This window comes from Lepisosteus oculatus, chromosome 11, assembly GCF_040954835.1.
Source record: "Lepisosteus oculatus isolate fLepOcu1 chromosome 11, fLepOcu1.hap2, whole genome shotgun sequence".
NCBI classification, from domain to species: Eukaryota; Metazoa; Chordata; class Actinopteri; order Semionotiformes; family Lepisosteidae; genus Lepisosteus; species Lepisosteus oculatus.
The window spans coordinates 39281037-39299055 of NC_090706.1; the positions used below are offsets into that span (position 1 = coordinate 39281037).

General features: G+C 46.0%; 1 protein-coding gene across 1 annotated transcript in view; it reads right to left on the bottom strand.

Annotated features, from left to right (window-relative positions):
• ppargc1b (peroxisome proliferator-activated receptor gamma, coactivator 1 beta) overlaps positions 1-18019 on the bottom strand; it is a 66726-nt gene that overhangs the window by 16221 nt on the left and 32486 nt on the right. The window contains exons 2-3 of the mRNA XM_006632083.3: positions 5954-6139; positions 3874-4059 (exon numbers count right to left, since the gene is read on the bottom strand). Of these exons, the coding sequence (XP_006632146.2) occupies positions 3874-4059; positions 5954-6139 (372 nt within the window). The remainder of the gene's footprint in view (positions 1-3873; positions 4060-5953; positions 6140-18019) is intronic.

Genomic DNA, 18019 nt, shown 5'->3' on the forward strand with positions numbered 1-18019 from the left:
TAACTTGTTTGCCTCCTGCAGAAAGCTGACAGTTCCACAGTGTAGCACACTGGACTCTTTCAAAAGATGCGGGTATCAGATTGAATCTCTGTTGCCCTCCCTTGTACTGACTGGGGCTACCAGGTCTGAATATTCTCTCCGTCACGAGGGGGGAGACGGGATTTGTACCAATATCGATTAAAAAGGTGCTGTGTATTAATGCTATATAATGTGTTACATATACTGTACACATTTCTATATTAGCATCGGCAAAACAACAAACAGTTATATGGCCTCAAAAATCCGTGGTTTACTTGAATTATTCCAATTTTACTGCACCTCTTTCTACAAGTCCTCTCCCTGAAATTCGCACCGTGGCTGAGCCTGAGGTGGGTGCTTTGGAAAAATCAGACAAAGTTAAGAATGAAAACCGAACAGGGGGGTGAACAAGGCAGGTCTAAGACTACAATCAGCACACAGTCTCCCTCACGAATGATCGCCACTCTCCTAATCCCAGCAGCCGTTTCGCATAGCAAACATTGGGGTGGCGGGGGGGAGAATAAGGGAAAAATCACGGCCGTCTTATTTTAAAATAATTCTTCCTACACAGAGATTTATAAGGACCAAAAAGGAAACCCGGGAAAAACTGGAAAGTATGGTCACCCTAATGCTGACTGATTTCTCCCTCCGAACCTGACTAAATAAAGTGAATTCAATGATGACCTTGAAATCGCGAAAGGTTCCTGATGTTTTCCTCCGCTGTCCTGCGTTTAATCCAGCCATGAGCCCTGGACTTAATTCACTGCACATCAGAGGGACTTCGGAAAAGCAGTGGCATTGTGGTCATGTAATGTACCATTCAGTCAAAGGGGCTCACTGGAAAGTATGCGGCACACCAAACATAACGGAGGAATGTTGGTGCTCAGTTCAGGTTCGCCAATTCTTTTTTGATCATCTACCCAGTGAACGCAGGGCCTCCAGCCACTCTAGGACTGAGCGCCTCTGACCCCGCGATCCTCCGGCATCACCCAGCCAGCTCCTGTCTCTGAGAGCCCAGAGGCAGTGTCCGCAGAGAGACCCTCTTCCCAGCCCGCCCTGCAGCGCGAGCCCCGGGCACAAGCGGCTCAGACACGCCGTGGTCTCCGAACGAGCCGTCCTCCGCTGGTTGAGCCGGAAGATGCTAATGAACTCAAAGTTCCCCAGAAAGTGATCTGGTAACAAACAGATTTCACGAGGGCATAACACCCCACAAGAAAATGCGCTTGGGAATGTGTATCGAGAAGTTAGACATAAGCAGCTTTGCCTTAACCCACTTTGCTGGGGCTTAACCACCTGGCCAGAGGACAGGAAGTCAGGACCCCCAGCAGAGTGAGGAGTTAACAAGGGGCAGAGGTGATATAAAAAGCAGCAGAGCTGAAAGAAATCTTCCCTAACCTCCATTAAAAACTACATTTAATCATTCAAACACTCCAGAAACGCTGGAGTGGAGCAGGAGTTTGTCACATGTGAGATCCTGTTGGAGCTTCTGTGTGCAAGCGGTCCCAAATGCTTGCACAACTGCCACATACAGTGAGAAAATGCCGAGATTGAGTAAAATCTCGAATTGAGAAAACGGCGAGGTCACTTCTTAACCACAGCAAACGCCAGTGATGCAACACCCAAAAATGATTTACAAATGGCCAAAACTACATTATGCAATTACTTACTGCATTTGAGGAAAGGAAAATTGCTAAGGTACCTAGAATTTTGAACTCCTGTCGCCACAGGCTGGTTTTAGAGTCAAAAGACAAGAAAAAACACTGCAAAATACTGTGTGTGCCACACACTTATTAGACCCTTTGAATGAATGGTACTGTACATGACCAGAGTGCCACTGCTTCTCCTAAATGCACAGTGCTACCTCTGACGTGCAATGCATTAAATCCAGTGCTCATGGCTGGATTAAAAACAGGTCACTGCTCATGTGACAGCAGAAGAAAACATCAGGAACCTTTCGAAATAAATCAAATTAAAGTCTGGTCTGAATGGCAACAAAAAAGGCAAGACATGGCAAGTGGAAAAACACAGGAGAGCACACAACTGCTGCCTCATATTGACAGCGTGATTCCCTAGGTGTGCTCTGCATCAGCTATTCATGAAATGTGACTTTTTTTTTCTTTTTTGTCCATCGCCATTCATCAATAAGCTGCACAGCCTTCAAGTGAAATGAACTGAATCCGTTTTTCTTTTCTGTCAGCTACTGTTCAGCAGAGTTTGGAGGGTGTTTCAGAAAAGTCAGGACTAGTCATTTTCTAGGACTGACTGATTGAATAAGTCAGAATTTCTGGAAGGTTTTTTTCTGACATGGTCTGATATTTCCCAGAAGCCAATCTGAAGGTGCTTTACCAACTGGCAAATTGATTTTTCTAATAATTGCACAAAAAAAAACACATTAATGAGGTATCCAAACCAGGTCTGATTCCATTTAAACCTGCCTGAGGAGTGCAAAAATAAAACTGGAAGTGTGAACTAAAACACATGAAGAATTGTGTCAAACAGTAATGTGTGCGCAGTTCATGAAATAACTGCCCAAGCTCTGGGATACAGAGCTGGATTCCTGCATCTGTGCTTCTCATTTAAAATGTGCAATTGGCATTGCACTGAACAGAATCTAATGAGAGCAGTCTTCTCGTCTAGCTGGAGGTCCAAAGGGGCTGATATACTATGGTATGACACACTGGCACATATCAGAGCACCAGGCAGTATACCTGTATAGTGTAGGAACCTTTCATCATCCTATAGTGAAAAGTTACAAGCTATCCTTATACCTAGAGCTCCAATAATCAGTTATTTCAGCCAATAATATAACAAAAACAGCTCTGCTTTCACATGCAAAACGGGAAGGAAAGCTGTGTTTGTAATAGTTACTAACCCAGGATATGATCAGCCTCCTTAATAACATCAGAGCCTGAAATCTAACCAAACCTTTTGTGTAAAGTAAATCTTGATTCTCCTATATCAACACTAAGCGATAGTACTTGATAAAAGTGGTTCCGTGATTTTTCTCTGGGTGTGGAGGACAGAAGGTAACGAGCTGGTGAAGCAATTAACAGTAACACACACTGGGCTGAATGGTGTTAGTCACCCTCTACACACACTGCCAGACGAACTAATCAAACACAGATCTGTAAAAGAAGGCGCATAAATGAGGCTGGGAAGCAGAGCTTGGAGGCCAGTGTCCCATTGGGACAGGACACACTTGACCACGTTTGGCGCTTTACTGTTCGTGTCTGAGGGCCGTCTCACTCCCCACCCAGATCTGTTTCATCACCACCCCCCACCCCCCCACTGCTTCACAGCAGGACTAAATTTCCATCTGAAGCGCTGCTGCCATGACAATTAAGAGAATTAGGTGTGATTAAACACGGTGTGGGGCTGCGGGACTCATAATGACAGATCTGCCCCTGGAGAACCGCGATGAGCAGGTGAGTGGAAAACAGAGGCTCTGAAGAAGGCCTGTTTGCTGAGGGAACCAGGGGACTGGGGCAGAGGTGGGAGCAGGGAGCCCAGGGGTGGGACACTGGCCAGAGCAGCTCGCGGACCCCAGCAGGGAGAGGCTGAGGAGGGAAGAGCGTTACTCGCCGAGACAGACAAGGAGGGAAAAAGAGAGAGAGAGAGAGACAGACGCTCACAGTGCAGGAGGCCACTGGCAGGCCTTTCCGCTACAGGGGGAAAGGGAAAGGGTGATCCGGGGAACAAGCCTGCAAAAAAAGGGCTCTGTTAGAGTGATATCTACAAGAATGGGAAAACCCAAAATGAGAAAAAATTCAGACCTTTGTTGCCTATCATACCCATGCTGTGGGGTAGTCAGAGGCCCATCCAAATCCACCTTAAACAGGAAGGAAGGGTTCTTACTAGAGACGGGTCTTCTGTCTCTGGGCTAGGGGGGGCTGGGAAGGGGTCACTTTCCAAGGGGAGGTCCTCCTCCCCCTCTCCCCCCTCCCCCAGCGAGGGGAACCCAGACAGCCCCCCCACCTCGTCCACCATCCCGTCAAGGCTGTCTGTGAGAGCAGCCAGCAGCGCCGCATTTTCGTCTTCTATCTGCGGGGGGCAGCAGAGAACACGCGAGTCAGACACCTCCGCGTCCAGCAGCGTCCCGCAATCGTGGGTATCGAGGTTCTTTCAAATAGGGTTTGGTCCCCTGCAACACAACAATTCAGTGTCCCGCATGGTGCCATGGGAGCTAGTAACACACGAGCACTTTCTCTTTTCAGTTCATCTCTTTTTCAGATTCGCTTTCAGCATCGTGCACTCTCATAGTGAGGTGCTCATTCAGCGCTCGTGGAACAATGCTTAAATAAAATACTGCCCTGGATTATAGTCACTCCCCATATCCCAAGTCTAGCAGCACAGCAAACAAAAATCCATAACGTCAGGCTCTTTTAACACCTAACCATTCACCGCAGCTCCATATTATCCACCGCTAAACACATTCCGGCAAAACACAAACTGGAGCTGGTGTTTAGACACTGGAGCTTAACGTGCATCAGGTGCACTCTGTTATAGGCAAAAGCACTACTACTTCCACTGAGCGTAAGCCTGGCTGTTCTAAAACGTCAAGATCTAGTTTCGTTTTCTTATCTCCCTGCCTTTTACTGGATTTCAAGTTGATTCGATTCTTAATTTAAATGCCAGCAAGCAAAACAAACCTCAGTGTGGTGCAGATGTTTTCCTCCTGTGCATTGAACTTCGTTACATCTCACACAGGAAAGGAAAACATCCAGTTCAAGTGTAAATGAGACAATTACATTCAATTACAGCTCTATGTTTCTGCGTGCTCATTTACCAAACTTTTGCTAGACTCGCAAATTTACCTGAAACACGAGACACTGCAACCAACTGCACATGTAAATGTTTTAAGAATTAAAGATGCATGTACAACATGAAATATGCAACTTTTAGGAACTGAAAAAGGGCCTAGCTTAGCTAATAATTTTTAATTCAATAAGAATTGCTTTAATTAATGATCAGGTTTAGCCGGAAAAAATCCCAGGAAACAATAAGATCCCAAGTGCCTGGATTAGAAAGTGCTGTTTTCCACGGTACGTAGCAGACATCACTTCACCAAAAAAGTAAGCTTTCAGTCTAAAAAGACAGGTAAAAAGGTGAGCAAAAAACTCCTTTTATTTTTTTTATTTTTTATCCCAGTCAGTGCTTTTAAAATTCAGCAGATAACATTAACTGGCTACCATAAAAGGAACAGAGCCTTCCTTAAACTGTTTTGCCCTGCTAAAGGCTAATTGCACTGGGCCCTGAGCTGAACAGCTCTTAAGCCAGAACATAATGAATACATCAGGGAACATCCCTTATTCAAACCCCACACATCTATGGCCATAATATAATGAAAAGTTGAAAACTAGAGGCTGACATCAGTGAATGAAAAGCCACACGCAAAAAGACAAATCCTGCACTGAAGCACTGATCGTGGCGCTGCGCGTTTCTTAAACCAATACATGGGCTGGAGCTCGTGCAACGGCTCCTAGCTGCATCAGCTGAAGGCAACTCCCCATTCCCGCTGAAAAGTCTTCGGTAAATGAATGATTCATAAAAAAGACAGGCAAAGCATTCTTACTGCAGCAACTAACTAACTGCAGCAACAACAGCAGTGCCACTGTGGTGCACTAATGTCTGTTAATAGAACACCTTTCTCCCACTGGAGAGTTTCAAGCACCCACAGACAGAAAGCCCAAAATCCCCTTCTGTCCCTTTCATCAAAGCCACACCCTTGAAAATAATTATCCTGCTTAACTGGCTCGTTAGCGTCAAGTGCTTTTGTCATCTTTCCTCTGATGTACTGATGCTTTCAGCTCTCCGTACAACAGGGGGAGTAATTGACAGACATTACTCTTGCAGCTACAGTACACCTGCGTTTTACTAGAGAGATGCGTCCCAGGAACTCGCTGGCTGATTTCCCGGACTGGGGGGGCAAGCTTACCTCAAAGAGCTCGGGGTCCCCCGAGCTGTAGCAGCTGGAGGCTGGGGAGGCGTCTGACTGGTCGTTGCACCATCGTAACTCACTGAGGCAGTTGACCGAGTCGAAGTCGCTGGCGTCCAGCTGGGAGAGGTCAATGTCGGGAAAGTCCGCGTCCAGGCGGTCAGAATAGACCTCTTCCTCCCCGTACTGAAACAAGGACAAGGAGAAGGGACGGTGAGCTGTGCTGGCTGAGGACCGCGGGCCCTTTTCTCCTGTGGACACGCTTTAGAAGTCACACCAGCTGTGGTGTCTTAACCTCTTTAGTGCTGAAAGGAAAGAAACGCACGAGAGGAATAAAACAAAAACAGACAATAACGCTCAGCACGGGTGGGAACACATTCCAAGCCTTTGGAAATGACCTTTTCCCAATACCGGCTACGTGGATAACTGCCGAGTCGAGTCTAGCACACTCCTCAAGGCAGAACTACCCCATGCGGATGTGACTACACAAAGGGTGGCGGAAGTGTGGAACAAGATACCAGGAGTGTCTAGTGTCTACAGATCTCTCCCTGCAGTGGTCAATGGCAGCCTGACTGCACGGCGCCACACTGATCAAGTCCTGGGACCTCCCTGGCTGCCCCTCCGGTGGGCCCATCCCAGTGGGACAGCATCCCCGAAGGACACCACACATCCTCATCCTGCCTGTGGAACAACGGCTTTTTTGTGAGATGAGAATGCGACAGTTATGCTGTGGAGGCCCAGCTCACCAGGATTAAGTGCTGTTTTACGTCTCTGGGATGAGCTGGGATGACGTGGGATCTAGGGCTTGGAGGGCAGTGACCAGGCTCCACGAGAGGGATGGGACACGATCCCAACTGGCCGCACACAAGCATCGCAGTCATGCGTCTTGTGCTTCTTCTTGTGGCAGCTGTACACTCTCCTAGCCTGTGGCTGTCACAGCAAAGTTAATCAACATGATAGATTTAACTATCATATCTATTAAATAAGATGTTAATGTACTTGCTACACAAAATGCTTGCCATCAATGTGATTTCCATATTCCCAATCGGGAATTTGGTGCAGTCATGCTCTGAGTTTCTTTTGTATATCACATGCATGACAAGCCTGCTTATTTCAAAGTGGCTGGACTGTGTTACCCTGAAAAAGCCAAGTCTCTCAATCTCTCCTTCCAAACTGATCACAGGAAAGCGCATTAGTCAAATGAAATATCTGACCAAACAGCAGCGCCCGACATGCTTCAAGGATAATTCTGAGTGACACTGGAGGACTGCAGAGCCGAGCAGCAGAAATCAACCCGTCATTTAGTACACAGATGAGGAACGAACAGCCTCACTAGCTGGTTCGCGATATGGGCTGTCATAATCGATATTGCGAAAGACATCAGATTCCAGATCAGTGAGCTTAAAGTCCATTTTCCGAATTTCGTACTTCGGTTAAAATCAGAAATATAAACCCTAAAGTACCCGTCCCCTCCCACCAGCTTTACAAGTAACATGCATTAAATGTAAAGGCGCAGTTCTCCCAGAATACTTCCACAGCTCCTCGACATGCCAGCCAGCCACTTGAGCGTCTGTGTCAGGCCCTGCAAGGCAGGGAAGTCACAGCTAGCGGAATTCAATCTGGGCCTGCTGTTCATTCTTTGCTTGGCCTTGCCTTGCTTGTACCTTATCTCGTCCGACTGCGCAACGATTTCGGGTCAAGGCTGCTTAGCCCACTACGGGCCGCCTGCTTTCAGGAAGTCATCGAGGTCTCTCTTCAGCACCATCGGCTCGATTTCTATTCTGTAACTCACACGGCTAACGGGGGGTGGGGTGGGGCAGCACAGCCAGAAGCAGAAGTCAGGCTATCGAGGGAGGAAAAGAGGAAACTGCATTTCCTTTAAAAAAAAAAAACCTACAGAAATATCCGTGGGAAGTTCTCGGCTGATCTTTATTTTTACACTCTGGAAGATTTCTTTCCTTTTCAGGAAGAGGTGTCAAGCACTCATCCTGTTTTGAGTGCCCGTGTGTTGGTGGAGTAGGAGGGAGGCGGCTGATTATAACCGAAAGTCCCTCATGGTCGACCACAAACCGCAGCGTTAGCAACATTCAGAATCTGGGCAGCTTCTGCCCGCACCGGGGATCCAGAGCTGACAGCTCAGGGCCAGGTGCAGACGAGAGCCCACGTCACCTGCAGCCAGCATGCTGCTCATAATCATCACGGAGCCCCTCGGAATAAACGAGCTCTGCCACTCCCACTCCCAGGCACTGCGCCGTGAACCCACAGCATTTCAGTGCCCCAGGTGTGTGCAACGTGTATGCTACCACATGTGTTTGTGCTGCTCAGTTTGGTGCTTGGTGTTGTTGCAGCTGTATAAGCACTACGTCAAGATTCACCATTTTATTGCGGCAGGGCAGGGTGACAATGTCACTGACAGCAGTAACAGCTTGTTACACTGCATGTAATTCGTGCACGATCCTAGCAGATAAGTGGAGAGGGAAAAAACATTTTTGGGGCACCTGATATGTGCAAATCTAAATGTAAGCTACTAAATAAAAAGACATTATAGCCAACAGACAGCTGCCATTGTGATGCTGTTGCTTACAGGAGTAAGAGGCATAAATGTTGCATTACACTGTCCATGCATATTTGATAAAGGGGACCACTGCATATAGACCATCTCCATTACACAAGTATGCTATTCACTTAACAAACCAAGAAAGGTCTGCTCTTTACAAGGACTAACAGCCTAAATGACTGGATTCTATTGACTTCTTAATCCTTTATAACACATTACGTCATTCACCCCCACATACAAATTTAGAAAGTGCACAGAAATGGAAATGGAAGATCAAGGATTGCTCTCCTGACTGCATGTTTAAAAAACAAAAAAAAGAAGAACAGGGGAAACAAACTGTGGTTTTCCCATTTACACCCTGCATCAAACCCATTCGCAGCGGACTTACTACTGCAATTTTTAGACTGACGACAGTAACCTGCAACAGTAACACTGTTTTCTGCAGAATCCAAGGCGGCTAAGGTTTATTCCCGAAGACGACGCTCCTGGAATCCGTCAGAAAATGTCAGAAAGGCTTTGAGAGATTCTGGTTCGGTGTTACCCCTCTCTCCCCCAACACAAACTCCCTCTGCCCACAGTCATCCCTGGCAGTGGCCTGATGTGGCTCAGCACCTGGCTGCCTGGCGCAGGGATTGGGGATCGGGGATCGGGGATCGGGGATGGGGCTGCTGATGCAGGTGAGCTCTTTTAGCACTCCTCTCACATCCTGCTCATGTGCCTGGGTGACTCATCGCAGCTCAGCAGACTGCTGCAGCTCCAGCCCCCCCCCACACACACACACATCCAAGTGCGCTACACGTCTCCGCTTACACTCCCAGGAAAACAGGAACCCAACAAAATCAATTCCAATGAATTCTTCCGGCCGACTGTAATTTCCAGACTGGCTCACTCTTTTCTCTCTTTTTTTTTTAATTCTGATTCTTTTGCGTGATTTACGTTAAATCAATATAACATCCTTGAGTCCTGAAGGTCTGGGGCTCAGACATGCTGGACAGAAAAATTCGCACTTTGATTAGAGAAGCCAACCCGCCCACACTTCATTCAGTTCAGACTTTAGAAAGAGTATCCTTAGCAGACTGAAGAGATACTGAAATGACTGATGTGGGTGCAGAATGATCAGGGCTTCCGTACGTAAGCCAATAACACCAGACCAGATTCTGAACATGCGACACTTCTTACCGCATTCTGAGTTTCCATACTGAAATGTGGCTGCAAAATAGTAAGACACAAGCCTTGCCCTGAGCTGCGTTCACTGCTGCTTAACTTTTAGAACACTTTGCTCTTTGCTCATTTGAGTAACAGGATGACCACTGTGATGTTGGGGGAGTGTGAGGGCCAGTCGACACTGGAGTCACAGAACCACATTGTCACTCTGTCGCTAACGTACTGTACAACACCATTGGCAAACACTCAACTCTTGCCTCAGTCCCTCCTCTGTAACAAAGCACTCAATCCAACCAGGTGCAGCATGCAATGGACAATACCTCTGTGCATTTCTCAGTGAAAAGAAACATGCATCGACAGCTAAGAAGCACTATTGTTGCAGTTGCAGTACCTGAGAGCAAGCTGTATTTGAAGAAATCAAGCTGGATACTATAAGACAATCTTTACATTACTACGGATCATAAAGCGGGCTCTGTTAAGTGCTTAAATGCTTACTCAGCCTGCCTTCCAGGAAGCCCACAAATTAGTTGCATTATCTTATCAGAATTATCATGAAATCCATTGCAGACTTTGAATGTAAGACTTTGAGAGGGAGGAAAAAAACAGACAGGTGATAAGAAGGAGTGAAAGTAACACTACTCAGGAATGTCCTCGCAGACAGACTGGTGCCCTCTACACAAGACTCACAAAAGTTGGTGCAGAAATTTCGGCTGCAAAGGCCAGCTCCTTCTTCAGAGCAGCATGCAAAAAGGAGAGTGTGAGCTGAGCTTCGGCAGGATGTGATGCAAAATGAAAGAGGCCTAGTCGAAGGAATTGCAGGTTACACGTAGAACATAAGCACCCTTAGCTTCCTTTTTTTGTACTGAAAAGACAAACCTTTACCACAAAACCAGAATGTACTTCAGTCTGCTGTGATACATGTCTAAGAAGCAAACGTGAATAGAAGACAAAGCTGGTGCACATAATTGCTAATCCAGGTACAGAACGCAGACGAGTCCCCCTGCTTTGGTGGAGAGACTGAATGCTCAGCAGTAGATTTAGAATTAACACAAATCACTATGCATGGGCTTCCAACAGTCTTGTCATTTCTGGACAAACGGGCCAAACATCGTTTAATGAAACCATGAATATGCAAATAGAGCACGGTACAAACTGAGATCTGTGAAATCCTTCCATGTATGCTTCAACAAGCCACAGACACCAGACAGCAAAGTGAAGCAAAGCAACGACAAACTAAAACGCAGTCTCCTGAGGTTAACATTGCGTTTGCCGTCCTCCCGTGTTAGGAGGAAATACTTTTAATGCTGACGTTTCCCCCTTGAGCATTGATACCGCATTTGCAAGAAAACAGAGATAAACATATTAAAAGGGAAAGGCAATTGCTAAAACTGTTAAAAGCACAAGCATTTCTGTTCATCTAATTCAGTACTTCCTGTCTCCACAATGAAAGGTTGAGTGCTGAGTTGTCTGCTAAAAATACTCTAATTATAGCCTACATATGTTGATTACTGCACGTTACGTAAAGCTGTGCCAGAAGTCCAGGCATGTGCTTCAGTCACAGTGAAAGCAGCTCTGCTGCGGAGCCAGAAGGCCAATTGTTACACTGCAAAAAAAGCCCAGCGTTCAGGGAAAAGCCTTTTGGCTGTGTGGGGAAACTGCAAATTCTCTGCCTTCAGTTAAGCAGCTAATGTAACCGATCAGACCCTTTCCCTCACGAAGAAGAGACGACTCCTGAAGGGAAGACAGGCTGAGATTCAGCCGGGGGGGGGTTTTAAGCGTGCTTGCAGAAGATCTGCAGAGCAGGCACTGGGTGATGAAAAATATCTGCTCTGCTGTTTCCTGGGGCGGGGAGGGTCACGACTGTCATGTAGGGAGATAAGTACAAAGTGCTCATCGTGGTTTAGTTCTAAGTTTGTTTTACTTGATTTTATTCTTTTGAGAATGAAAAGGGACTACTAGAGAAATATGCCCACCTCCAGCCTGATCACCTCTCTCCACCGTTCCAACACACAGCGTGCAAGAGAGGATCTGGAAAGCTGGGCGCAGGACGGACAAGCGCGAGGTGTCAGGGAGTACAGAAACATGGGGGCAAGCACTGCCCCCCACCTTCTGTTACCCCGCCACTTCCTGCCCGGGGGTCCTCCCATCGCCGTTTACCCCAGAAGCATCTCGTCTGGTTCCGAAATCCCGCCACTGCAGCGACCCCGCGAGAATCCTGGCCGAGCACAATCTCAACCCCCGCAAGCTCGCCCAGCTTCCAAATCTCGGGGCTCTTGGAGGCTCAGCTCGAGTTTCGGATTTTAACAAGCCCACAGCCTGTTCATTTATCTCAAGTGCTTGGCGAGTTAATAGGCTCTTATCTGGGTGCCTGCTCTCTTGGAGCTGGCTGCTATCTAAGGTATGATATATATAGCCGTTATCCCCTGGTCTTATGACTGGTACACAAGCTGCTTGTGATGGGTCAGGCTTTTGAAATGCTGGCAAATGCCACATCCAGACGGGACCTCCAAGCTGACAATTCATGCCTGAACAAGGGAGACAGGCAGAAAAAAAAAGCACACTGACCTGCATCCAGTGCTAACTGGATTACTCCAGACTTGAGCCGGAGAGATACAGTTAGAGCATAGCCCTGCAGAGGTTAGCTAGAAAGACGAAACCACAAAGGCTGTTCCAGGGAATGCTGGAGATCTGGAAAATCCACTCAACTCCACGTGGGGCTCCAACTCTCAAAATTCTCCGGCAGAATTTGACATGTTTGGACGTTGCTGATCCTGTGCCAGAGACCACACTTTGCGCCGCGTGGGGTCGGCAGGTATTTAATATCTAGCCTCACAAGGTCTCTTATCCACGGTTAGTTGTAACAACCGTGCACACATTCACCGCTGAATCCCAGAGTCTACCTCCACACTCCTGTATCTTCGCAACCGGTCACATCACAGACCACTGCCTTCAGGAAACTGGATAACTGGGTTAGACCTCCTGGGAGGTGCAGGAAACGCTGATCTGGTTTTTGGTGGATGATGCAGAACGAACGTTAAAGAGCAACAGGTCACATAACGATGATCCTGTGTCATAGCAACACTTGCCACTACCTGTCTTGATGCGCAGAGTGACTTTTAATTTCAGTTTCATGCCAGGGTTTGAATAATTGTTTTTCCCTGCCTCTCATTCTGCTAGCAGAAGAAAAATAATTAATTGACTTAAGGAAGATTAATTGATTTAATCAAAGGACTTAAGGAAGTAGGACAGTTAAAAGTAAAAATTGGGCCACTGTTGGCAGCTTAAGATGGAGAAACACAAAGCAGAGGGACTGCAACTGAGATAAGTTTTTAACAGGTAGGCAAGGTCAATCTGAAAGTTCAAGCACCCCATTTTCAGCCACAGCTCTTTCTGAAATATTGTTCCCTGAGCCACAGTAGCTGTTTACCTGCTGCTCTGATTGTTTTAATTTCAGATGACTATGTCTTACCTTTCCTGACACAAGGAAGCCTAGAACCGTGACAGATTTCCTGGAAGACCTGAATAAATATCACACAAACAACTTCGGAAGCTCTAGTTATTGGCGTTATTGTCTTTAAAGGTTAACAAGATCATTTCCCAAGCTTTTGTACTCCAGTGCACTAATTGTGTGGTCCCACATTTTCTGAAAATAAATTGTAAAAATGTATGGATACAAGTTTAATAAGAAACAACATTGTGGTTAAATAGAGCTAAACTGAATATTTTTTAGTTAAATACGGGGAAAGCTGTAATGCAGATGACATTGCTGAGAATCGGATGGAAATGAACCAGATTCAAAAGTCTGCTGCTTTAATTAAACATGTGCTCTCTTTCTAATGTTCCTGGATACCTTCTTTTAATGAGAAGAAAAAACGGCCTTCTCTGAAAATGATTTTTGCACTGAAGCACACCACTTCCCTCATTCTGATGGAGAGCTTTTGAGAAAAAAGATTGATATTTACGGAATCTGGGTCCATAACATCAAGATGCCCCACCATCATTCCCAGAAACGGGATGAACCAAGAGATGAACAAAAGGCCTTCTAAAAACCAAAACCATCTGTGTAAAGAAGTGCTTCCTATTTTCACACATGCACCTGCCCTTCATTTTCACTTGTGAGCTTCGATTCTGAGCTTGAAAGCAATTCTTTGGGTTGAGTGTGTGGATTCTGAATACTTGAGCTCCAGCCTGTCACCGTCTCCTGACATGGGCAAGAGGAGTGAATGCTTGCTCTGCCACCCGCCGGATATGCAATTCAATGGCGGAGCCTTGAAAAAAAACACCATCTCTTTAGCGCAAGCAACTGCTGTTTCATTGGAAGCTGTGCCTTTGGAAATGAAGAATGCTTCGTGCATGAAGCTCAATGCTGATGCAAGGGGAAAGGAGTGACTTTGTGGAAACTGTACAAAACAAAAAACACCACTACGGAAAATTACCATGGCTTCTGCAGACCTCTTGAGGAATGAACAGAACTTCTTTCTTCACTGCTCACAAGACCCAACAGGATAAGTCATAAAAATGCCTGTCCGTATCTCTCAGCGTATTCCATTCTGTTTCGCAACAATGGCTCTTTAAAAATCTGATGTAACGATGACTCCTCAACTCAAAAGATTTTCCCCTCCCTCTCCTGGAGAACACCTGCATATGGAAAGCACAATCTTAAATGCCAGAACAACAGGGCACACAAGTCCCCTTTATATACCGAACACCTCGCTGTGCAGATTCCATCAACATACAATACAAAAGATGAAGAAACTGATCCAATGCACAAAAAACATTCATTTATTTGAGCTAACAAGGCCAGGTAGTCATTAAACTCCCTCATTAAAAAGCTGTATTTTCTGATACCGGTGATGTTGAGAATACTCAAGCGTCTCCTTTTCCTTGACAAACAGTTTAACCTTCACGAAATGAAACTCTGCATTAGTCATACACTAAAGGTTATATGACAAATTAACACATCTCTGCCATGTAATCTCCCTGGAGCCTCAAGAAATGTTGAATTGTTCTTTCTGCTGGTGCGGGGGGTACAGTCTTTATTGTATCTGAAGATGCTGTTTGGTGTGCCCCCTTTAAAAAATAATAAATCGGGACATTAATAGGCAAAACGCATCTTTCGCCTTATCCCTATGTAGGAATGGAAACTGTAGAAGTACCAGTTGCAACCCCAGTACAATAACAGGGTGTCAAGAAATAATTCCTAAATATTTGTTTTATATTTTAAATCCCAATACAATGGTTCTGTTTTGGGTTTACAGTAATAGAGATGACTGTACTGTATATGACTGACAGAAAAAGACATCTGGGTCCTCTTAAAAGTAATTTCTACTGCCTGGTAATTGAATAATTTATTGTCGTTTTTCAAGCCTGAGAGGTAGCTCTTATGCTTTTTGGCTTCACGTGGCTCCATTTAACCGTAGTTCTTTTCATACTGAAAGGTACAGTAGATGGTAAAATCAAAATGTAAGTGTTCCTGAAATTATAGTCCCAAGCAGTAGAATAGTTCATATTTGATTGTCATGGCAACAAGGTTCAAACATTCTTTAGATTTAGTGTTAGGAAAGTAGGGACTGTAACTAAAACCCTACAGCGCTCTCCGTTACCCTCAGTTTTCAGCTCTGGGTGGTTTAAATAATGCTGGGTAACCTAGAATTATGGGATACAGAAACAGACTCATATGATACTGTGTGTAACCTGCATTCTAGGTAGTTTCTGTTTAAGCCCGTAATGAGAGTAAGGACCCTGATGTCCCTCTTAGTGCTGGAGGAATGCCGGTTTGGAGATTTCGGAAAGCCAAATTTAGCGGGCCCAGAGCAGGCCAGATTAATTGAGCCTTTGCAAATGCAACGCGTCTGCCAAATACGCGTCTCCCATCGCGCTCCCGGCTAACGAGCGCCAGATCAGCATCAGGAGGACGAGGCGTGTGTCAAGAGCAGGTCAAGGGCAGCGCCGGGGGCCCCCGTGTTGGGCGCTCGCCGCAGATCAGTAATGGGATCCGATCAGCAAGAGGATTCAATCCACGGAAAAGGAGCTTTGAGAGCCTGCGAGTTCATTATACCGAGACCTCTGCGCTGCCGTCACGAGAGGTTCACAGGTTATACACTACTGAGTGTAAAAGGCTACCAGAGCGCCGCTGCAAGGATATTTTGCTCAGTTACAATATTCCACTAATCCCGTTCACTGGCAATCACCCGTCCGTACTTTCTCGGGAAGACGCTTATGCCTGGTGAGGATCCAGGAAGCACGGGGCGAGAGGCAGGACCGCACCCCAGATGGGACACCAGTTCTTTTCAGCAGTTAGGAAACATGAAGCACTAATTACAATAACAGTATCGTGAGAAATGGGCAGGAGTATAAACAAATCTCTTACTGTTCTGCACAACTGAACAGCTGATCATGTACTGTTTCCATTTGATGCATTAGGTATATTGCCCTACTAAGCTTGGATCATATAAGTTGTAAGCGTGTAAGTATATTGCAAGTGTTACAATTTTGACTCCAAGCCAGGCTAAGGGTGGCACCAGAAGGTTAATACTTTTGGCCTGCAGCATACAGTAGGTCCCATGTCTGCTGTACTTAAAAGGTAATTTACAGGACAGAAACCGATAAAGCCTTTCATTGTAAACTGCATTGTATACCACTTGACATCACACCCGCTGCAGACATCAGAACATCACCACTTCAGTGACAGCGCTGTGTATGTAAGTTTTCTACCCATCTCGTTTGTTTCTAAATTGTCCCATTTTGCAGCATTAAGGCTGACGTGGGACAGATTAGGGACATAATCATAAGCACCTACAGTAGGTGAATATTTGCTCAATAACTGTGTAATGCTGTCTGAAAATATGCTTCTTCCAATGCAGATTGAGAGCAGCAATTTTCCTTCACAAGGAGAATGAGAGACAGAATCTGTAGCTGCCATCAAAAAGGTGTGTTATATTGCTGTTCTGCTGCATGTACCCAACCTCTTACAGATAGAGCTCCCTGTCGTGACAATCTCCTTCTTACTGTTGCTAATTGCTGTCACTTGACTGTCTGAAGCTTCTTAAGATATGACAGCATGTGAGATCTAACAAGATTCACGACAATTAAGAAGGTTTCTCATCTTCTTTTTGGGTGAGGAGAGCGTGGGGTGGGAGGTGATGGCTCTGTAGATAAGAGAAAACCTGCAAAAGCACACCTCAGCTACGACCTCAAGGACGATCCTGTCACTGGCAGATCACAGATTCAGACAGGGACGTGGCAGAACAGCATCAGCTGAGAGAAGGCATCTCCACCGGCCTCGCGCGTCTGGTCCCAATATCGTCGCGTCACTGGGAGCTTGGAGGAGAATATGCAAATTCCACCCAGAGTAATCCGTGCCCCAAAGCAAGAATCGAACCTGCAACCATGGAGCTGCCAGGCAGCGGCGCTAACGGAATCTGTCATGTGGCCCTGGTGGTGTTGCAGTCAGTGTAATGACTGGGGAGGGAAGGGACCTCCTAATGTGTGGTAGTTTGTTTTGTGCAACTTTAAATCCCCCCAGAAAAAACTACCGCCTAAAAAAGGGACAAGAATCACTTCATCGAGCTGTATTTTTGATTAAAAAAAGAACCAATCATTGTTTCACAATATTCTATAAAAGAGAAAGAAAAAGAGAAGACCAAAAACCCACAAACTCTTAAGTTTCTGAAGCACTGCCACAAAATGCATCTAATTCACGGGAAGCAAAGCAGAGCATCGCTGTGCCTTTCGGCATCCGCACTATAGGATGCCACTTTGCTACAGTAAGGGTCCTGTTCACACCGCCAGCTCCTGTGCTCCAACATCAAAAGCAGCAAAGTTAGAAACACAGAGACTACAAGCAAGGTACATAAAGCAAAGCGGCTATACAGGCACAAAGCTTCTGAAAAGCTGGGTGCCTGTACTTTCATCTTCCAAGCAGAAGGCAGCTGATTAATTACACTGCCTAGCAAACAGCAAAGGTACTATAGAAAACAGGCATGGGAACAGTAATTGGTCTTTTGCTGGATGTTACAGTTAAAGGAGGGAAGCCGAGAAGAAACGGGGTGAGATGTGAATCCCAGGATGGCACAGAAAATGAAAGGAAGGGAAGGGTTTGAAGTTGGGAAGGGTCGAACAGAGTGGTGACCTTGCACAAAATCACCTGGGCTCTTCTGCCACGCTGGCGATCTCGCTGCAGGCTGACAGGTAATTACTTACAGGTAAAACAAGACACGAGCTGACTCTTTAAAAAATAGCACATATTGATTGCACAGTAAAGGCACTCGTATACAGAGCTGCCATTGTCCAAGCCAAAGCCTCCATTGTGTAAGCCAGACATGAGACGGGGCTCTTAGAAACTA